Genomic DNA, 23,559 nt, shown 5'->3' with positions numbered 1-23,559 from the left:
AAAGTTTTCATTTCTCTTGGGTATATACCTAAGAGTGTACATCTTGAGTGTTGACTCGCAGGAAAAATCAGAACTATTTAAAACTGGGAAGAATTAAAGGAATCCTAGTTGGGACTACAGTTGAAACTGAAAAATCAAAGAAGGCCTGTGTATGAAGGAAGCGAGCTGGTAAAGGAAGAAGAGCACAGGGACATAAGACCTCACTTGCAACCTGATGGAAACAGGAGCCTGACTTTACGCAGGCAGAGCCGGCTGGCCTGCTAGTGTTACCCACCCAGTGCACTCACACAGCTGACTGCAGGCTCACAGATGACATACACACACATCCAAGTCTCTGCTAACTAGCGAAACCTCCCCTTAGTGATGAAAATGCAAAATGGACCCCTCAGAGAGAAGGAAAAATGGAAATTTTTTTAAATTAGTGGATTTTGGGAGTTAATGTGAACATGTTTGCTTTCTCAGTCCAGGCTGGAGAAAACAGTTTCTAATTCTAGCCGTCTGTACTACCGCATGATGGTATTTATGCAATGCTTTTTCTTCCCCCATGGACGCAAGCACTTTTAAGTTTACATTATTGCTCATCATCATGACACCCGCATGAAGGAAAGAGGCTGTTTCTCCAATTGATTTGAGGCTCAGCGGTGAACTGGCTGTTCTGGAGGTCAGGGAAGCAGGGATGAGTCACTGATACAGAAACCCCTGTCTGGAGTCAGGAACAAAATAAAACATTTCACATATGTAAATTCCTTTAGTCCCTATAAGAACCCCACTAGGTGGTTGTTATTATATTTTCATAGATTGGAGAAAATTGCCCAAATCACTGAGCTAGTAATGGTGGAATCAAAGCATGTCTGTCCTATTTTAGAGCCGCACTCTTTCAGCTAGGGCATGTTCTTAACTGCCAATTCTAATTGACTGAGGTCTGCTCCTTGGAGGGATATGGGGAAGGAGGCTAAGCCCCTGCCCAGTTATTCTGTCTGACACTGGTGGGAATGGGAGGATTGGCATCTCGTGAGAACCCAACACATAGTAGAATGAGTGCATTCAGAATAAGCCTCATTTCTAAGGGACTAACCTGAGAAGCTTTCCATTATACAAGGGTCTATATTTTGAGGGAGCTACGGACACACTCTGCAAAAGGGCAGCTCCTTAAAACTGCATTTTGACAATACTTTCCCTCTCCTCCTTTTTCTGCTGCAAATATACCAGCGGTGACTAATTTTCTCATTTCCCCCCTGGTACTTGCCTGCTTCTTTATTCTGTAAAAGGATTTTCATCTTTAAAACGACACCTTCCCTTTGCTTGAAAGGGGAGTATCAGTGTAACACGGAGTGCAGCAGAAATGTTGCCCCTTGTGAGTGGCCAATAAATGTATGATTGGCAGATTAGTAGGTTCTAGACAAGGACTGGACAGCTTTGACCAGCATGGACAGACAAAGGCAGGATCTGTGCTACTCATGTGAAAAGGATGAAAACCTTTAACCAGACTCTTACCACCAACCATGGTTTTAATGTTGGGAATGAAAAATATTCCTCAGTTTTCTGCTCTTACATCTGTATTTAAATTTTCAATGTTCAAGATTGAATCAACAGATTCAACTTGATTTTTATACATTAAAGAAAAGAACCGTTTCATTTTCTTTTGCAAATTACAGCTATAATGCACATATCTGTGCCTTTCTTTACTAGGTTTTCACTTACAGAAAAACAGGAGTCTCCCATTAGAGTCCTAATGGGCTCATCATTTTGCAGAATAAAACCTGTGGAAACCTTCTGATCTGAATCCCAATTAGTCCCCAACTTACCGCACCATTTCACTTTCCAGTTACGATTGGCATCGACTCCTCGGCAGCGAAACCTTGAGTTCCTTGACCTTGTTTTTCTCCAAAATCGATCCTAGACATAATTAAGAAAACAGGTGCAGAGAAAAATACTTAAAAGGTTATTCACATGCATTTTAGTAGCTCAATCAGGGAACAAGTCACACCACTGAAGGGAGAGTTCTTCAGTGAATAGACAAGCCCCGGGAGTGGGAAAAGGACTGGATTAGCAGTGGAGACCCAGGTTCATGCTCCAATTTCTGCCATGAATTTCCTGTCTCTTGTTTTCTCTTGGCCTCATTTCTTCACAGGCAAAATTGAATGGGTTGGATTAGATCAGTGGTTTGTTTGTTTGTTTGTTTGTTTACAATTTATTTGGAAAGAGAAGTGTTTATTTACATGAAATCTTATGCAAAAGCCAAACATAAAAACGAAATCAAATGGTTGGTGTTCTGATTGGGAAAGGAGTGAAGCCTTCTTTTGCATGTGTAGAACCACTCAGCTGACTGACCACCAAGCTTCCTTCCTGTTCTAGAAATCTGTGACTCTGTTTTCTATGACTTATTCAGTCCTTTTTTCAATTGGATAGGCAAAGTGACTTACATTGGTCCAACTAAAATGGTATCCATCAACGTTAAACACAGGCATGATATAGAAATAGAGATGATTCAGTATTTTTCTCATGGCTGGGTCACTCCTATATGTTAGAAGAGCCTAAAAGACAAAGGTGACATTTTTCTTATAAATTGGTCCCGAATATAGGTTTAGGAAAAAAAGCGTTAAAATTCTTTCTACCCATGAGAAATAGCAAATACTGTGGGTTAAAAAGTAATAAGCTATCATGAGCTGTGCTCTTGGACATTACACATTCTCTGTTAAGACTTTTGTCTGAATTAAACTCATTATTACCAATAATTTTTAGCCAAGCTGTCAAAACAGATTAATTGGGCAGCTTCTTACACTATTTCAGATCTAGCTAAATTTTTAGGATGATTAAGAAAGTAACAATACAGATATGCTTTTGTATAACCAGCTCTTTTTAGATTCCATTCAATTATGGACAAAATAATTACCTAAATCTATTTGATAGTCTTACATGATACATCATAGCACATACAAGTTATATGTCACTTAATTGTTTATATCTAGTTGGTACCAGCCTCAAGCCTTGGTATGCTTGGAGACTTACTGCATGGAGACTCTGTTCTTTTCTCCTTACCTTTTTATAAAACATTTAATGGACAATAGAACATCTTTGTCATCTTTATTGTGGCTCCTTTGAAGTCTTGCTCTTGTGATTGAGTTTCACGTCTCTTGTGTCTGACCCCAAGTCTGAGGATTCGCACTACAGATTGGCCTCAAATAGCAAAGTGTTATGTGCTAAGTTGAGAATATAGACATTTTGAAATACCATTCCTATAGAATTAACTTTTTAACAAGTTCTTTTTGATGCATGTTTGTCTACATATAGAATATCTTGGGGGAACATATAGGAAACTTGTAACGGTGGCTGCCTCTCTGCTGGAGGACTGGAGGACAACGTGTGGTTAGGAGAATCACCTTTCATTTTACAACTGTTTGGATTCTTTGAATTCTCAGCATATTAAAAACACAATTCCAAAATAAAATTTTTAATAAAATCACTTTATTTAGGTAGGATTGACATATAAAAAGATGTACATATTTAATCTATATAACTTTATGGATTTCAAGATAAGTATATACCTGCAAAACCATTACCAAAATCTATGCTATAAACATATCTGTCACCTCCATCCAAAAATTTCCTCCTGCCCTCTTTATTTATCACCATTATTTTTTGTGATAAGAACACTTAACATAAGCTCTAGCCTCTTAGCAATTTTTTAAGTATACAATATAGTACTGTTAACTATAGGCACCATGCTCTACAGTAGTTCTCTAGGACTTATTTAACTCATATTAAATAGAACTGAAACTTTGTACTTCCCTCCTCCTCCCCCCCAAAAAATTCTTAAATTATGTATATACTGCCTTGGAAAATTAAGTCCTTAAAATTTCAATCCTCTTTTACATCATCTAGTTAAGTTGGATTTCTGAACCCATCATAGCAGCATTTTGTATTTATATGGTGAGAATTCTATTCATAGAGAGAAGCCAATCATACAATTTGTTAGAAACTATCGCTAAATTAGAAATAATGTTGAAAACGTAGGGGTATACTCAAGAACATAAGAGTTAAATACAATTTTATTACATATAATTTAAATAACTATGACATTAACACAAACTGACAAACATTAATATAATTCTCTTGTTCTCTTTTTGTTTAAGGTTCAATTATAATTGTTGGCCCAACTAATTTCAATAGAATTTTTGTATATGCTTGAATTTCTATTAACTGTCTAATGCTTCCAACTAGGGGGAAATCCCCAGTATGTGATCAATTTTACAAGTCCTGAAATTTTGTTTTCCTGTAATAAGTGGAGATTCCCCAATGCTTGGAGGAAGTCCTCTGCTGGGATGGCAGGGCAGAGCTACATGGTTGGCTGTTGGCTACATTCCTTTCTTAAAGTTCCTCAGCTGTGGCTTTCCATGCCACTCTACAGAGAAAGAGAAAAGAGATAGCAAGAGAAAGTAGCTGGGACAACAAGGCGTGAAAGAAGGGATAGGAAAAAGCCATGGTAATTTCTCTCCCTGCCTTCCTAGCATTGGGGACCATACCTTTTTCGTCTCCATCCAAGCTGGGGAAGTCTCATCTTTCCCAAGCACAGATCACGTTAGTATTAATACCTACATGGCCATCTGTGCTACAGACCTGCATGGCAATGTTCTCATCCCACTGTCTTCTCCAGTGAAAGTGATCGCCATAGTTTTATATTTAAAAGAATATTGCTAACTTCCTTTTAAAAAACTACAACATATTTTAAGCAAGTAGAAAAAATACAGAGAAGTCTGCCCACCAACACATCTTGCCATATTTATCAAATCTTTTTTTAAAAACTGAGACATTATAGATAAAACAGAAGCCCCTCTCCCCATTTTTAATCACTCCCTCCCTGATCCCACTTTCCCTCCACCAAGGTAATCCATATCCTAAGTTTGACACTATTATTCTCATGCATGATTATGTGTGTTGGTACATATATATGGATTTGTGAACAATATATAATATTGTGTGTATGCTTTAAAATATTATGCAAATGAGATCATGATGTATTAATCTGCAGTCTGCTTCCCCCATTATATTTCTGAAATTTATTAAGTTGAAGATTTACTCATTTTAACTGCTAAATGGTATTCCATTATAGGTAAATACACAATATATTGATCCCTTATTTTGTTGATGGACAGTTAGGTTGTATTTCATATTTTACTGTCATAATATTGCAACGAACATTCTTGCACATTTCTCCTAGACATATGTGAGAGTTTCTTTGTAATATATATCTAGGAACGGATTTGTTGGGTCATAGATTTACATGCCTTCAACTTTACAAAATGTTGTCATTTTTTCTCTAAATCAGTAAACATGCCCATCTGCAGTGAATTAACATGCTACCTCTGTCAAATAACAAGTTTCCATTTGTGGGTGGAATTGTATTAATGTACTTAGGTCTATATCCATTCACCAACCCTACACCATGGTTTATATGGAATCTGATGAATCTAGTAGGATGTATGTCCCCGTGTTGTTTCAGTTCAAAATTATCTTGGATAATTTTTGACCCTTCTTTCTTCACATTAATTTTGGAATCAAGGTTGATCACATCAAAGATGTGATCTTCAGTTTTTTATTTAGGTGGTTGTTTTTGTCATTAATGGATGTTGAATTTTAGCAAATGATTTTTCTTCATGTATTGACATAATCATTTGGTGGTTGTTATAAATGTCAGTAAATAATTTTCTATTATTAACCCATCCTTGTATTCCTGAGATAAGCCCATTGGTTATGATATGTAGTCTTAACACATTGGCTGGATTCAGGTTGCTAATATAGTCATGTGCCACATAATGACGTTGTGGTCAATGATGAACTGCATATATGATGGTGGTTCCGTAAAATTATAATGGAGCATGTATATAAACCTGAAATATGCACTTGATATTGGCATTGCAAATCAAGTAGGGAAAATGATATTCAATAATAGTGCTAGGACATTTGTTTTTTCATATGAATATATATATATATACACCATCTAGGTTTGTATAAGTATACTCTATCATGTTCACACAATAATGAAATTGCCTAATGACACATTTTCCAGAAAGTATCCCTGTCATCAAGTGACATGACTGTATTTACATCTACTCTCCTACCTGAGATAGTCCTATAATTTCCTTATTTTGTGTTTGTCTGGTTTTTGTATCAGAGTTATATTACTCTATTGTGATTTGGTGGGTATTTTAAAACAAAGTATTTGTAGAGTATTTTTAATGTATTTGAATTATTAGTTCTCTGAATGGTAGAATTCAGCTCTAAAACCATCTAGTCCTACAGCAGAAATTTACAGAAAATAAAGATACAATAGGAAAAATGTATCTTTGCTTTCTGTCCCATTGATTTTTGCTCTTTATCATTTTTCTGTTGTTGTTGACTCTTTTGTTCTTTCTCTAATTTCTTGAGTTGAAAGCTTGGCTCACTAATGTGGAGACTTTATTCTTTTTTTCAAATTTTTTTTTATTTTCCTCTTTTTCTCCTTTTGCCTCATTTGTTATCCTTAATCTTTTTTAATATATTTATTTAAAACTATAAATTCCTCTTCAGTACTACTTTAGTTTCATTTTATGTCTGGATGTATAGTAGCTTTGTTGCCATGCAGTTCTAAATATTGAAACATTTGATTTAAATGAATTATTTATAAGTGTTTGTTTTTAAATATGTGAGTTTTTTAAAGATATATTTTTTGTAAATGATTTCTAACAACTGCCTTACAGCTAGAGAATGTGGTCCATGTAGTATAAATTCTTTGATATTTGTTGAGCCTTGCTTTGTGGCCGAGTATTATATATAGTCAATTTTTATGAATGTTCCAACTGTGCTTGAAAAGAATATGCATTATCTAATTGTTGGGTAGGGATTCTACATGTGTTCATTAGATTAAGTTTACTATGTTGTTTATATCATCTATATTCTTACTTAAACACTGAGAATTGTGGTAAAAACACATTGTTATTTGGGGTTTATCACTTTTTCTTATGTCCTGTCAACTTTTTGTTTTATTTATTTTGAGGCCATTAACGTCACTTAAAAATCTTCATTTCTAAACAATATATTAATCAAAGAAGCTGTTCATAGTATTCTATTCTGGAATGGATTGAATTTTTAAGACTTGCCAGCATGCGTTCTTCCTCTGACAAACAAGCAGGGTGTCATTATATTGCATATGCTATATTTGTGATTTTTATAACTCTAAGAATTGCAGCTATTTCCCATCTGGTCAGACAAAGCAAGAATGATCACGAAGTGATGACTGTTAAATACCGAACAGGACGTTTGCATGAATGCTTTAAATAATAGGACAGAGATCATTTCTCTTTTATGGTTTAGGTGGGGGTTTCTCGAAAAAACATGACCATATGTCTATTTCCTATTATTCTGACATATGATAACCATCAATAACATAGGGGTGTGCTTTTCTTCTAATGTGTAGAACTCTTTTTATCAATCCATACATACCAGCCATACACATAGAAAAGCAGATGCCTACTAATCAGGTTGCATCTGGACCTACCTTGAAAGTTTAATTTCTTGATTACTATTGTTGTTTATGAAGACTTAAGAAGTCCTGGTCTGATGGCCAGTCACAAAACAATGCACCACACGCCTCAGTGTGGCAGTCCCTAGGTATTGCACCCCTCACTTCAATTTATTTTAAAAATGTTTCACCAAAACTGATTTTGATCTTCCATGAAAAGACATTAAAGAAAGTTTTGAGTGTTACCTCTTACCAGGCAAATGATATGTTTGGTACTATGTTAGGGCATTTCTGAAGTTATTTAAGAAAGAAAAAGAATGAATCTATTTGGTATTCACCACCTACCAGGGCTATTTTGGCTTTCTCATACACATACACATGTCATATACCCACATTCAGCAAATAAACTTTGGTTAAAATTGAAGACAAATTTTGCCATTACTAAAGTCTTTGTGTGGTATGACAAAGTTAGGTAGAAGAGTTCCCTCCTTTTTTTGCATTTATTTGGTTGGATGTGGCTTTCTTAGAGCTCATGACAACGTGGAATGTGGGGGTCATTTTTTTGAGGATTGTTGTTAATGGCTTTTAAGAAGTAACATTTGGACGTTCCTCTATTTTTGTTTTTCTTCTAGAGGCACTGCAGAGGACCTAAAAATAATAACCACACATCCAAGGAAAAGCACACTGGGAGAACTAAGCATGTTACAGCTAAGGCAAAAGGAAGGGCACAGTCATCATCTAGATGAAGAATTGCCTCATCTGGAGTGGACCGGAATAAAATTATTTAGGATGGAAAAACATTGTTGTACCAAAGTGGGTGTATCTGTACACAAAAGAGGTATTTAAAATTCAATACCAGGAGAATGAAGTAAAGCAGGGGAGAATTTCAGGAAAATTAGGAAAAAAAGGAGCCTAATCTATAAAGATAGTTGATGGCTATCAACTGTAAGAGCTCATTTAATACAAATGGTCAACTAAATACTAGTTTGAAAGCAACATGTACAAAAGGCTCCATGAATGAAGTATGAAGAACTGAAAAATCATATGCTAATCTTGTAAATTCTAGTTACTTTTATACTTCATTTATAATTGGAACCACCCACAGTGACTAATCTAACAGAGCAGGTGAAGACCGAAAAATGCTATTAAACTGCATTTTCTAGTAAGAGATACAGATAAATATTTAAAATGTTTTGTGTAACTAGGAAGAATATATTATTAGATGCATGTCTACCCTTTTTCACATTTATATCATTTCACATTTCTAGAACTTTTACACTGAAATAGCCTAATAATAATGATTACTTGTATTTACTCATGAGACGAAACCAGGACCAACTTTGGCATTATTAAGATCTACCACATAAGAATCTTTTACCTACCAAAAAAGAAAGTACAGGTGTCCTCACTTTGCATGGCTCTGAAATATAGAAATTTCAGCTATCATGGTTTAGTTAAATAACACCCGTCCTTCCACAGTGAAAATTTTAGTTTCCACTGCTAGATCTTCAGTCTCAAATCACTATGTAAATAACAGACATGCATCAAGATCTGGGACCAATTACACCATTTCTTTGACAGTCTGTCAGTGGTGATTGGTCCCTGCGTCTCTTAATCAGTTTACACACAGACAGCAAAGTGTGTAGCTGTGTTGTGTCCTTGTTTCCCAGTGATAAATCTATAAGATATTTCACAAAAATGGATGACGGAAAGAGGAAATTGTCCAGTTAAGATGAAAGTGAAGCAAAGAAATGAAAAGTGATAACACTGGAGGTGAAATTTGAACCAAATGTAAATGGAGTTTAGAACAAGTAGCTGACTGGGAATGTTGACACCGACACCATTCAGCTTCAGATACTCAGCAGAGGAACCAGTGAAGACAAATCTACCCACACACATGAGGAAAGTGGTTGTGATAAAAAGGATGAAGTTCCAGAAGAGATGCTGGCAGCACTTCACAGTAAAGGGACTCTCAGAGATATTTCATGACATTGGAAGTACAAAGGGAAAAATATGGAAAGTTGATCCAACAAAGAAAGGAGGATGACGATCCAACTAAGAAAGGAGTATATCAAGGCAAATTTTTATAAAAAATACTGATTTCATGTTGTAAGTTATACAGAGAAGAAGGCAAGCACAATTCAAATTTGATAAGGCTTGTTTTACAAACAAATGAGACATTTCGAGTCTCAATATTTCTCATGATTTAAAGGACAGCATACTAAATATTATTTTTACCATTTTAAAATCATTTATATATTCATAACTGAGAGGAGAGTTAATATTTTAATAAAACTCTGTAAGGGTCACAGAACAAATGATTTCTCTCATTGATAACTAAGATCACTCTGTCCTAGCGTGGTCCCTGTTATAGTCGAGTGCTACTGTGGAAAGCGAGCACTGCCTATATAAACAATGGCCAGAACATTCTCTATTATTAGATAGGGGAGTGCAGTGGATGCAATGGATTTCAATTTAATTAAATGGAAACAAAACAAATATTAATATAGATCCTGTTATGTGTGAGACATTATAAATTTGATAGAAGGGGAGAGAGATAGGTTGGAGGATATAGAGGATTAAAAAGAAGATCGGGGAGAGTGAGGATGGGAGATTACGGGGAGCTAAAGGTACCCAAGGACCAAGAGAAAGCAAATCAGAATATTGTAATTACTTGGAATGTCAGTGAACAAAGTCAGACAACTTAAAAAATGGAGATCATTTTCATATGATGAGCTGTTTCCCATTATGTAGTTAAGAACAAAGCTATATTTGCTTACTCAGCTGAACTTATTATTAATAGATATTTGATCTGGGCTTGGTAAACCTCTCAGTTACTTCTTTATTCCCTGGCTTTTGGCACATTTTATACATGTAATTTAAGTTCTCTCTTTTTAAAAATATTTACTTTTAGTGATACATTTCTTAACCAAAACCTTGTTTCACCCTTATATTTGAGGGTTTATATTATATTTTTACTTTTAATAAGCAGCAAGACATAATGAGACCAAAAGAGATGATAATCCAAAAGCAATGTTCCCTGGAAAGCTCTTGGATCCTGGGAGAAAGAACCTTTCCATTCCGGAAAGACTTCCCAATTAGAGGACTTTGGCAACCAGCGCTCCGAGTCTTCCTTAGAGCTCTGTCCTATGCCTACAACCCACCATCACCTTCAAATATTACTACTTGCCCTGCCTGGACAATAACTCGCTTCCCTGAAGGTCTCCTATTCCTATTTTTGGGTATTTGAATCATCTACATAGTACATCTGAATCACATGCCAGTTTTTGGCACTTAGGATCAGCCATCACTGTGGTGCCAAGTGTAGATGGGTGGATATGTGCAAAGGAGATGGTTTTCCAGTGTAATCAAGCTGTGCCCGAAGGGTGAGGTTTCAGGTTCTGTAGACAGCAGAGGAGTACTGTAGCTCATCTGGGGAACTAAGGATGCTTTAGTGTTTCTTTTTCTTTTCTTTTTTGTGCTGCTGTATCAGGACCAATTTAGATCCACCTGTATATTACACATCTTCAATGTCTGCAAGAACTTTCCATTTCGGGACATTTTAGTCCCAATCATTTTTTTTTTTTCCCCCACAAACTCTTGCTTTATCTTTGGTCTGTCACTGAGTTAGATGGAATTCAACCACTGATTCTAAAATACCTGTAGGAATATATGACTCAAACCTAACTGAGTTTAGTTTGACAATGAAATGTATTCAGTTTTCTCTGGGTTAAATTTATTTTTAAAATATAGTCATTTTTGGTCCTGTTTAATATGGAAAATATGGAAAATATGGAAAATTCAGAAAAGCATAAAGAAGAAAATAAAAACCATCCCTGATCCTATCTTCTTTTAGCATTTGGTATATTTTTCATGTACATGTATTTCAGGTATAGAGTTTACAAAATTAAAATTATAAAATGATGCTCATACTGTGTTTGATTTTGATATAGCAGCATGTCATGAACAGTTTCCTTCATAAATAAATACTCCATTAAAATATATTTATGTAGTCTGGGCTAGCAATCATTTCCTTTGTGCCTCCCGTCTTTGCTTTTATGCTTGGAAATGTCTTTCTCACTTGGAAATCAAATAAATATTTCCCTTAGTTACTTCTAAATATTATATGAATAACTCTGGTTGAATTTGTCCCAGGATTGTAGAATTATCTGAGAAAAAATTTAAGTGCTATGCATAACCCTGGGCCAATAAACACCAGCCATGGCTTAAATTACTCAATCTGGGAGACTGACAATTTCAAACTCACAAAGTGAACAAAGCCCAAATTGCCTCATTGGACGGGAGGTGATTATAAAAAACGAAGCAAATGCTATTCCACGTGCACTGGCAACAAAGAATTAAACTGGCCTCTCCACAATATAAAAAAACAAAAAGATGTATAAGTGGACTGCTACTGAAAATTACTTGGCAACCCTATGTGTAAATATTACTCCCCCTGAGTTTGTATCAGGATCTCAATGGCTAACTGCTACAACTTCAGCCCCTTTTCTTGTCTATTCTTATCAGATGATGTCATTCAGATTAGAAAAGTACTTACAAATAACTTTGTTATGGTGGGCAAAACCACTGGAATTTACTCCTGGTTGTCTGCTGCCCAAATTAGGCCTGTGAACCAGGTATTCATTCATTTGGCTGCTTGCTCTGTCTCTCCCCTTTCATCGGAGAGCATGTCATTCTTTCTGGTCGTGAGACTCAAGTTGCATGACAGCACAGTTTTTGATTGTCCCTCTCCTCTACTATTCACAGTGCCCTAACAGTGCCTGGTCTGGTGCATGGTAAACACTTAATAATTACTTGTTGAATAAATCAATGATTTCCCCTGCTTTGGGTGCTTTGGGTGCTTCCCTTCAAAGTAACGGTACTACCAACACTTCAACAACACCATCGCTGTCTTGGGTATCTATCTTATCATCTCTGACCCACCCTCCTCTTTCATTCTCACATCAAGCCAATCCTCCATTCCTAAAGACTTCCTCCACTCGTGCCTTCCTCTGTGTGTGTCACATCCACCCAGGAGAATGGTAAATGCATTGAGGAAAGGGTGGGTGTCTTGTGCCCTATAGTACACAGTACTGGTGCCATGACAGGACTTACTATGCTGCCTTCACATAAAAAGAAGTGCTTAATAAGCATTTGGAAGAATGAATGAATAAGTGATTTTTTTTCCCCTTTGAACCTTCTTACATGCTTTCTTTACCTTCCATTTCTACATCCACTCTTGCCCATGTGTAGATTTCTGCCCCCAAAACTTCTAGCTGGTTGCACTCACTCTGGGCTTTTCCTTCTTCCTTTCATCCACATATCACTGCCTTTCATCTTTAAACACCCTGACAATGACATGCGGTTTTCACTATTTATCAGTGTTTTCTCATTTTATTAATACTTTATTGGACCAAACTCTACTTGGCTTCTAAGGCTTATTACAATTCTTCAGTCACTTTCATATTGTATTAGAATCTGCTCACACAGACTATAGGCTGTCATCTTGCTAATCTACAATCACGCACACACCACATCTACTCCCACATTCGTCCTTTCTCTTTCTTGGAACACTTTTGTTTCCCTGATGAAATTCCAACTTCTCAGTCAAGGCCTAACTTGAGACTCACTTCTTCTACAAAGCTTCTATAAAGCTTGTCTTTTCCAAGTCTTCATGGCTTTTTCTGATTCCTTAATTCTTTCAGATACTATCATCAGTATAATTTAGCCTCCAAAGACACATTATTTTATGTGTTTTCCTGAACATAAAGATTTTCCTCAAATAGAATGTAGAGTCCTTAAGTGCAGGGACCATGACTTATGCTTCTGCTAACCCCCATAACTCAAGCAGAGTGTTGAAAATGTAGCGATCAACAAGAATTTGTTGAACTGATTAATACAGCTGTCTTCTAAGGAAGCTGTACTTAATCCTAATTTTTAAAATAACAGCTTTTTGAGGCTATAATTCACACACCTTATAATCTATTCTTTTAAAATGTACAATTCAGTGGTTTTTAGTATATTTACAGAGCTGGGCAACCATTACTACTATAATTTTATAATGTTTTCATCATGCAAAAAAGAGACCTCATACCTTTATCAATCCCCCAACACTTTCATCTTCCCTGGCCACAGGCAACCACTAATCTACTTTCTGTTTGTATAAATTCACCTATTTTGGACATTGCATAATATCGAATCAGTTTGTACACGATCTTTTGTGACTGACTTCTTTCATTTAGCATGTTTTTAAGGTTCATTGATGTTGTAGCATGTATCAGTACTTCACTTCTTTTTTACTGAGATATAACATAAAACTCATCATTTTACAGTGTGCAGTTCAGTGGTTTTTAGTATATTTGCAGTGTTGCACAACCATCATCACTATCTAATTCTAGAACATTTCCATCACCCCAAAAAGAGCCTGGTAATAGTCCCAATTTCCGTCTTCCCCAATCCCCTGGCAACCACTAATCTACTTCCTATTTCTTTGGATTTACCTATTTTGGGCATTTCATGTAAATGGAATGATACATATGTGACCTTTTGTGTCTGTGCCTTATTTCATTTAGCATAATGTTTTCAAGGTTCATAAGTGTTGTGGCTGGTATGGGTACTTCATTCCTTTTATGGCTGAATAATATTCTATTGTATGGATATGTGCATACCACATTGAAAAATATGTATTCATCAGTTGATGGACACTTTTTGGCTATTATAACACTGCTATGAACCTTCATTTGCAAGTTTCTGTGCAGATATATGTTTTCAGTTCTCTGGGGTATGTACATAAGTATACACACAGGAGTGGAATTTTTGGGTTATATGGCAACTCTATGGTTAACTTTTTGAGGAATAGCCAAACTGTTTTAAACCCTATTTTTAACTTGGTAGTTTCCTTTACTTTTAATTTTTAAGTCCATTGCTTTTAAGTTTTGTTAGTGTCCCTCTTCATAAGTGTCTACTTGTTGTCTATGTTCTTTGTCCCCTGCGCTCTGTCCATTCTCAGGTTTAAGTCTCTTACTGTCCTGTAAATAGTATCTGCTTACCTTTGCAGAAAGGAAACCTCAAAATTCTGCATATTTATCTCTGTTTACTTCTCTATGTATCTACTCTAGTTTTCTTTCTTTTGTGAATGTAGGGTTGTATCATCTCTCTTGGTCCGTGACAAATTTAAGGAAACCTTATTGCCGAAAGGGAGTATTTCTTAAAGCTCCTTTTTAGTTTTATGGTGGAGCATCTGTAGCACACATTTCAGAAGTAAGTTCATCATGTCAATGATCCTCTTCCTGCTCTCCCATCAAAACCCCATGGTACCATTAATATGATACAACAACAGTGATGGTGCTTCTAACCTAGAATAAGCAAGCATTCAACAAGAGAAAGATTTTGCAATCCAAGTGTACCTGCTTACAAGATATAAAAAATGTATGATATGTGAATATTAGGAAATAAAAAGAGGTAGCAAGTATTGAAATTAGAAAAGTGATGGCTCTATATTTTTCAACATAATCCAATGATCATCAATTTAAAAGACTAAAGCCCACAAGTTTTGTTTGTGGTATATTTGCATTTTAAAAATGCCTACCAACTAGCAACTCTCAAATATTTGTTGAGAAAATGAATTCATTTAAGCATTTTTCAAAATAAAATAATCAAGCCCATCTTACCCGTCATTTATTCCTGGTAGTTTGCTTCCATATCATTGTTTTCTGAACTTTGTGTTTCCAAAATAGACATCCATGGATCAATCTGCTAAACTGGAATGGGGGCAGAACTGGAAGTGGCTCTCAGAGCATGGCATGGGACAGTCATGCTGGGTGAAGAAGAGATGAACATGTGAAGCCAGAGCCATGTCTTGATACTCCTGGTTTCCATGGCAGAGAGAGTCAGGGCCAGCGATGAGGATTATACAGCAGGGAAGTAAGAGCAGGGATGAAATTGCCTCAGTTTCTCTAGGTAAGAGATGGTTCTCTAGGTTCCAAAGAGAACAGAAACCAGGGGTATGGAGCCTGGCTATTATTTTTACAATGAACTTTTTATTTTGGATAAATGTAGATCCACATGTAATTACAAGAAGTAATACAAAGAGATACCATGTACCCTTTACCCATTTTCCCCCAGTGGTAACCTCTTTCAAAACTGTAGCATAACATCACAATCAGGGTGTTGGCATGGATGCAGTGAAGATACACAACATTTCCATCACCACGAGGATCCTTCGTGTTGCATTTTTATAGCCACAACCACCTCCTCCGACCTCCACCCCTTCCTTAGCCCTGAGCAACCACTAATCTGTTCTCTATTCCCATAATTCTGTCATTTCAAGAATAACATATCAATGAAATAATACAGTAGGCATCTGTTTGGGATTGGCTTTTTCACGCAGCATAATTCTCTAGAGACTTATCCAGGTTGTTGTGTGAATCAATAGTTGGTTTCTTTTTACTGTTGAGTAGTTTTCTATGGTCTGGATGTACTACAGTTTATTTAACCATTTGCCTGTTGATGGGTACCTGGGTTGTTTCCAGTTTTTGGCTATTATAAATAAAGCTGCTATAAACATTTGTGCATAGGTTTTTGAGTGAACATAAGTTTTAATTTTTCTGGGATAAATGCCAGGAGTACAATTACTGGGTCACATGGTAGTTGTATGCTAAAAGAGACTGCCAACAATTTTTCAAGAATAGCTTTACCGTTTTGCATTCCCACCTGCAATGTACAAGTGACCTGGTTTCCTGCATCTTCCCTGGCACTTGGTGATATATACCCAAATATGTATAGATCTACCTATATTTATATATTTATTTATATATAACTAATTTTAGCCATTCTGATAGGTGTGTAGTGAGTGACAGCTCATTGTGGCTCTAATTTGAATATCCCTAATGACATCTTTTTGCCTGTGCCTCTTTGCCATCTGTATATATACACTTTGGTGAAATGTCTCTTCGTGTCTTTTGTCCATTTTCTAACAGGATTGCTTGCTTTTTTAAGTAAAGTTTTGAGTTTATATATTCCAAATATGTGTCTTTTATTAGATATGTGGTTCACATACATTTTCTCCTGGTCTATAGCTTATCTTTTTCATCCTCTTAACAAGGTTTTTCACAGGCAATGGTTTTGAATTTTGATTAAGTTTGATAAGGTACAATTAATTTATTGACCTTTCTTTATATGAAGCATGCTTTTGGTGTCAAATCTAAGAATGCTTTGCCCTAGCTTTAGATCCTGAAGATTTTCTCTCATGCTTTTTCTCCCTAAAAATTTTATAGATTTACAATTTTACATTTAAATTCATGATCCATTTTGAGTTAGTTTTTATATAAGGTCTAGATCTAGACTTTAGGTTGAGGCTCATTTTTTTTTTTTTTTGCCTATGGATATCCAATGGCTCTTGCACCATTTGTTGAAAAGGCTGTCTTTCCTTCACTGAATTGCTTTTGCATCTTTGTCAAAAATCTGCTGGAAATATTTACATGGATCTATTTCTAGGTTCTCTATCTGTTCCATTTATCTGTGTCTGTCCCTGTACCAATACCACAAACTCTTAGTTATTGTAGGTATATGATATTCTTGACATTGGGTAGTATGAATCCGCCCTCCCTCTTCATTCTTCTTTTTCAAAATAGTTTTAGCTCTCCTACTTTCTTTGAATTTCCATATAACTTTTAGACTAATCTTGTCCATATCTACAAAAAAATTTGCTGGAATTTTGATAGGAATTGTGTTAAATCTATGTATCAATTTGGGAGAATTACCATCTTTACTCTAGTGAGTCTTCTAACCCATGAATATGCTAAGCCTCTCTACTTACTTAGATTTTCTTTATTTCATCAGCATTTTGTAGTTTTCAGCATGTAAGTCCTGTATTTGTTTTGTTAGATTTATAGCTAAGTATTTTACTTTTTTGGAGTGATTGTATATGATATTGTATTTTTAAAATTTCAGCATCCATGTGTTCATTACTATTACATAGAAATACAATTGATTTTGTGTGTTTATCTTGTATCCTGTGACCTCGCTGGATTCACTGGTTCTACAGAATTTTTCTGCAGATTGCTTGGGATCTTCTATATAGACAATCATGTCTTCTGCAAACAGGGATAATTTTATTTATTCCTTTTCAATCTGTATGCTTTTTATTTCCTTTTTTTGTCTGACTGCACTGGCTAGGACTTCCAGCACTATGTCAATGTCACTTAAGAGTGCTGAGAATGGACATTCTTGCCTTGTTCCTGATTTTAGGGAGAAAGCATTCAGTTGTCTACTGTTAATGATAATGTTTGCTGTAGGTTTTTGTAGATATTTGTAAAAAAGTTGAAGAAGTTCTCATCTATTTCCATTTTATGAGTTTTGATCATGAATGTGTGTTGAATTTTGTCAAATGCTTCATCTGCATCAATTGATAAGATCATATAATTTTTCTTCCTTGGCTTTTAATACAGTGGATTACATTGATTAACTTTTGCGTATTGAACTGGGCTGGCATCCCTGAAATAAATCTCATTTGGTTTATTGGTCCTGGTGTTTAATTCTTTCTATAGATTGCTAAATTCTATTTGCTAGTATTTTGTTAAGGATTTCTACATCATTTTTAAGAAAGATATTGGTCTGAGTTTCCTTTTCACGTCTCTGTCTGGTTTGGTGTCAGGCTTCATAAAATGAATTGGAAGTGTTCCCTCATCTTCTATTTTCTGAAAGGGATTGAATTGGTGTTCATTCTTCTTTAAACATTTGGTAGAATTCTCCAGTGAAACCTTCCAGGCCTTAAGATTCCTTTTGGGGGAATTTAAAAATCATAAATTCAATATTCTTAATATTTATAGGGATATTCAAATTATCTATTTCATAATACATGAGTTGTAACAGTTTGTGTTTTCAATAACTATAATTCGTTCATTTTGTCTAAGTTGTAAAATTTATATGTGTTATTCATACTATTCCCTTGATATTCTTTTGCTATTATTGCAGGTTTTATAGCAATAATCCGTTTCATTCTTGATATTGGTAATTTGCATCCTCTGTCTTTTTTTTGTCTCTCCTGCTAGATCTTTGTCAATTTTATTTATCTTTTAAATGAACCAGCTCTTTGTTTTATTGATTTTCTCCTAAGATTTTCCATTTTTAAGTTCATTGATTTCTGTTCTTATTTATATTATTTCCTTCCTTCTGCTTGCTTAGGGTTTATTTTCTAATTCTTTTTCTTCCTCGAGGGAAGAACTTACATTATCATTTTGAGACCTTTCATCTTTTCTTTTCTTCTTCTTTTTTTTTTTTTTTTTATTTCATCTTATTGTTACGGGGGATACAGAATTGCAGGTTACATACGTTGCCCATGTACCGCCTTTCCCCCCAAGTCAGAGCTCCAGGCGTGTCTGTTCCCCAGATAGTGCGCGTTGCACCCATCATGCAGGTATATATCCCTCCCTTCCCCACCCCCCCTTCCCGAGTCAGCACCTTCAAATGTTACCATTCCCCAAATGGTGCGCAATGCACTCATTGTGTAGGCATACCCCCATCCCCTCCCCCATCCCCCACCTCAGTCTGATATCCGATTGGTGTCGTTCCCAGATGTGTATTTAGGTGATGATCAGGGAAACCAATTTTCTGGTGAGCACATGTGATGCTTGTTTGCATTTAGTGCTATAAATTTTCCTGTCAGCATTGCTTTAGCCATACCCCACACATTTTGATATGTTATATTTTCTTTTCTTTTCTTTCTTTCTTTCTTTTTTTTTTTTTTTTTGAGACAGGGTCTTGCTCATGCTCAGGCTGGTCTCAAACTCCTGAGCTCAAGCAATCCTCCTGCCTCAGCCTCCCAAAGTGCTAGGATTACAGGTGTGAAGCCACCACTCCCAGCTGATATGTTGTATTTTCATTTTCACCTGGTTCGAATGTATTTTTTGATATCCCTTGAAATTTAATCTTTGACTCATGGATCATTTAGAAGTGTGTTTAATTTCCAAGTGTTTGAAGATTTTTCTGTTATCTTTTTGCTGTCAATTTCTAGTTTGATTTCATTGTGGTTAGAGAACATACTTTAATTTTTTTTACATTTGTTGAGATCTGGTTTTTGGCCCAGGATATGATTTATCTTAGTATATGTTCCATAGGCACTTGAGAAGAATGTGTATTCTGCTGTTGTTGGGTGAATCCTCTTAGATCCTATTGGTTGACAATGTTGTTGAGTTCTGTTATATACTTGCTGATTTTCTAATTGTTCTCTTTATGTTTCTTATCTAAAAATACCAAATTGCTGACACTAACAGTAATGAGTTGATTTTATTAAGTGCTTATTATATGCCACACACTCCATTAAATCTTTTCTGTGTATTATTTAGTCCTCCCAGTAACCCGATGTGTCACACGCTATTATTACCCTCATTTTGCTGAGGCTCAGAGAGGTTAAGTGACTTGCCACCAAGATGCCACAGCTAGTAAGTAGCAGAACTGACATTCCAGTCCAGGGCTGTCTGACTTCTGACTGTGTGCATGTAACCCCTATGCAATCTGCTTCTCCATCAGGATCCCCGAAGGGCTGATGCATTTTCTTCCAGTTCCTATTTGAGTAAGGACACAAATATTACAGTGGTGGCTACAGGGAAAGTCCTACCAACGTGTGACAGGCAGCCTCTAAGGTGGTCCCCCATGACTCCTGCCTTTTGGTATTTGTGCCCTGTGTAATCTCTTCCCCCTGAGTATGGGCTAGACCTGGTGATTCACTTCCAACGGACAGAATATGGCAAAAGTGATAGAAAGTCACTTCTCAGATTAGGTTGCAAAAAAACTGTGGTTTTCATCTGGGCCTGTTCTCTTTTGTTCTCTCCCTCACCTCCTCTGACGAAAGCCAGGTGCCATGTTTTGAGTTGCCCTAGGGAGAGACCTATGTGGCAATGAAGTGATGTCTCTGGCCCACAGCCAGCGAGGCCCACCAACAGCCATGTGCATGAGCTTGGGAACATCCTATCCCACTCAAGCCACATGTCCTCATCCCTGGGGCTCCAGCTGACATCTTGACTGTAGCCTCGTGAAAGACCCTCAGTCAGAGGCATCCAGCTAAGCTGCACCTGGATTGCTGACCCACAGAAACTGAGATAATACATGTTTGTTGTTTTAAGTTGTTGAGTTTTGGGTAAAAGCACCCAAGAAAGAGAGAAAGAAACAGCAGGAACCAGACTTTCTGCTTTTGATGCCGCCTGTGGCTGAAACTCCAAGAAAGTCAAGAGATGATAGAAACTACTGACAAGGGGGAAAAAATGTGGAAAAAAAAAAAAAAAAAGAAAAGAAAAAGGGACCTCAGTCCTGTTGACCATGTGTCTCTCTGGGAGGATATCACCTCATGTGATTCTCATGTGCCAACAGAGGATAGCTGGCATGCATCAGCAGAGAAAGGGCTGGACACAGCATTCTGGAGTCTCTTAGGCTCCTGGGAGGCAGAGGTTCCATGATGCTTCCAGAGGGGATGTAGAAATTAGATGAGTTCAGAGCCCAGGAGCCAGTCCTGGGACTTCTGTGGTGAGAGGGGAGGTGACCCTGTGGAAGGGGGTGCTGCCTGGAGCCCCTCCTGGATCAGCCACCCCTGGAAGGCTGAGGATTTAACAAAGGGACCAAGTTAATGTGAAAGAGACTTGGCAGATGTAAGGTTATTTAACTCCCTGACAACCCCATTCTCCCTGTCCCCACTACTACCGTTAATGGAAATAGGGGTTTGCAGAAAGATGAAAACGTTGTTTTTTTACAAGCATGCAATATGTAAATATTGACCTTTCCTGCCACTGCTGCCGCATGGCTGTCATATGCTGGCAGCCAGAATGCTCCCACAAAGACATTGGGGTGAGTGATCCGTAGGCCTCCTTTTTGCCATTTCTGGTTGCTGCTTTACTCATATGGGAAACGCAAGTGGTAAAGTGGAGAGGCGAGTGCCTTTCGTGACTGGTGAGAGAGAAAGAGGTGCGGAGAGGGTAGCAGACGCACAGGAATGGCCTGACTCATCTGGGCATGTGAAGATGGCCTGGCACAGGAGGGAGGAGGGTGGGGAGGGAAGTTTTTCCTTACTCATCTTTGTGGAAATGGAGCCTAATATTAATTGATGCTTCTTGTTCTTGCTCCAAAATCAACTGCCCTTAGTTGATGGTCATTGTACATGCCTCTTCCTTTTCCCGTGGCTACATTGTGTCCTTCTCTTCCTTGGAATTTTAGTTTAGTTTAGTTTAGATTACAGGGCTGCTGTACATGTCTGTACAGGTTGTGCACTGCAAAAATCCAGGTGGTACCATCCATACCCTGTGAGATGATTTGACAAGTCTTCACAAATCATTACCATTGAATTCTCATTCCCATTCGCTAACAAATATTTGAAGATCTATTAAGAGTCAAGAGTTGTTCTACATGTTGGGGATTTGGAAGTGAACAAGATGGACAGAGTCTTCCCTGGGAGTTGGTGCAGGAATAAGACTGATGGTAACTGAAAGGATAGCCTTGTAAATAAAACAGCTAACAGAGAAAGTTTCTCTTTCTTCTGTTTTCTATCAAACAGAGAAGTAAAAGGAACAAACTCACAGCATATAATTGCCCCTTTGAAGAAAAAAATCATAACACAATTGCCCTTTGGTCTGACCAGCCACCTGGGACTCAACTCATTGTCTTTAAGATTAAAATTGTCTTATTCGAGAGTTTGTTTTCACAGCCTTGAAGAGCCCTAAGCAGACAACAGTGTGCAAGCTCTCTGCCTCAGTTCCTGCCAGTACCACATTTCCAGGACCCTGATAAGCCAGCCTCACAGAGGAAAGAAAAAAAGGAAGGAAAGACGGCTGCTAGCCGCTCTTATTATCAGTCTGCAGCAAAGGAAAAAAAGTCCTTTTTACCCTTTAAAAACACCAAGCTGCTTTTCCTCAGCTGCCCAGCACTTCCTTTCTTTCTTCATCTGTCGCGGCCTCTCCCTCTTCCTCCTCTCTCTTTTTCTCTTTCTATTCTCTCTTTTCTCTCTCTCTCTCTTTCCCTTCCCTCTCCCTACCTCCCTCTCTTTCTCTGAAAAAGAAAAATAAATATTTTACTTCTTTGTCTCCTAATCTTTGTGTTAAGAAATCTTTCTCTACCTGCTTATGAATTCACTCCCTACCAGTAACCACATAAACAAGGTAGGTTTAAATATTGTAAAGTAGAAGCTGCACATATTGCAAAGTGTGATGAGGTAACATTGTGGCTGGAATATTTGGGAGATACATTCTTACCTCCTTCAGCAATACACAGTGCCATAAACAATAGATGTTCCACACTTAACCATTTTCTTTCTTTTCTTTTTTTCCCCCAAATATTAAAACAGCAAATAATATATTGCTATGTATACATTAGACATTTGATACAAGGTAATAGAATTAATTTCTTATTAGCTTTTGCATTTGTCCTAACAAGATGAAACAGTGTTTTAAGAGAATGTGAATTACTCAATAAACTGAGTAGGAATAGTTAGAAAATTGTATTACATAATAATTATAAAATTAAGGATTTTCTTGTGAGCTTAGTAGTGACTGAGAGACAGATTTTGTAAATTTAGTACATTCTTGACATTCATGATGTATATTTTCTAAGTCCTCAAAGTCCACAAATTCTACTATAGGGTACATAATTTCTCCCAAAACACAGTGAAATATATTAAATAACTGATATATTTAAATATCCTTTGTTTTCTTAGTAGTTTTCTGTAAGTGCAGGACTAAAGAAATTTGTAGGGTTATTTTCTGGCTAAGACATATCCTTTCCTTAGATTTTTTTCACTTTCATTACTAGTGGTTGGTTTCTTTTTAAGAATTTTTTTTTTTTTAAAACCATAAGTCAAGGTTAAAAAAACAACTCATGAAAGTAAAAGTATGTAATATACTTGACAATGAATAGAAAAATATTAGAACATATTAAAGTGTTGGCCCCAAAGTTTGGCCCACTCTTGGGATAGGGACCCACTCAGTACACTAGCTCAGAGGACTCATGATTCAAACCAAGTGTTCAGAAAATGAGAAATCAGAGTCATCAACTATTAGGGTTACTGAAAAATAACTGAAACT

The 23,559-nt window shown here is 36.6% G+C and overlaps 1 protein-coding gene across 1 annotated transcript in view; it reads right to left on the bottom strand.

Moving 5' to 3' along the window:
* The window catches only part of CPA6 (carboxypeptidase A6), a 265,046-nt gene that overhangs the window by 48,114 nt on the left and 193,373 nt on the right, over positions 1-23,559 (bottom strand). Inside the window, exons 7-8 of the mRNA XM_069466420.1 lie at positions 2,424-2,534; positions 1,806-1,896 (exon numbers count right to left, since the gene is read on the bottom strand). Of these exons, the coding sequence (XP_069322521.1) occupies positions 1,806-1,896; positions 2,424-2,534 (202 nt within the window). The remainder of the gene's footprint in view (positions 1-1,805; positions 1,897-2,423; positions 2,535-23,559) is intronic.

This window comes from Eulemur rufifrons, chromosome 3 (assembly GCF_041146395.1).
Source record: "Eulemur rufifrons isolate Redbay chromosome 3, OSU_ERuf_1, whole genome shotgun sequence".
NCBI lineage: Eukaryota > Metazoa > Chordata > Mammalia > Primates > Lemuridae > Eulemur > Eulemur rufifrons.
Note: the sequence above shows the minus strand (reverse complement) of the source record. Positions and strands in the feature narration are given on the sequence as shown.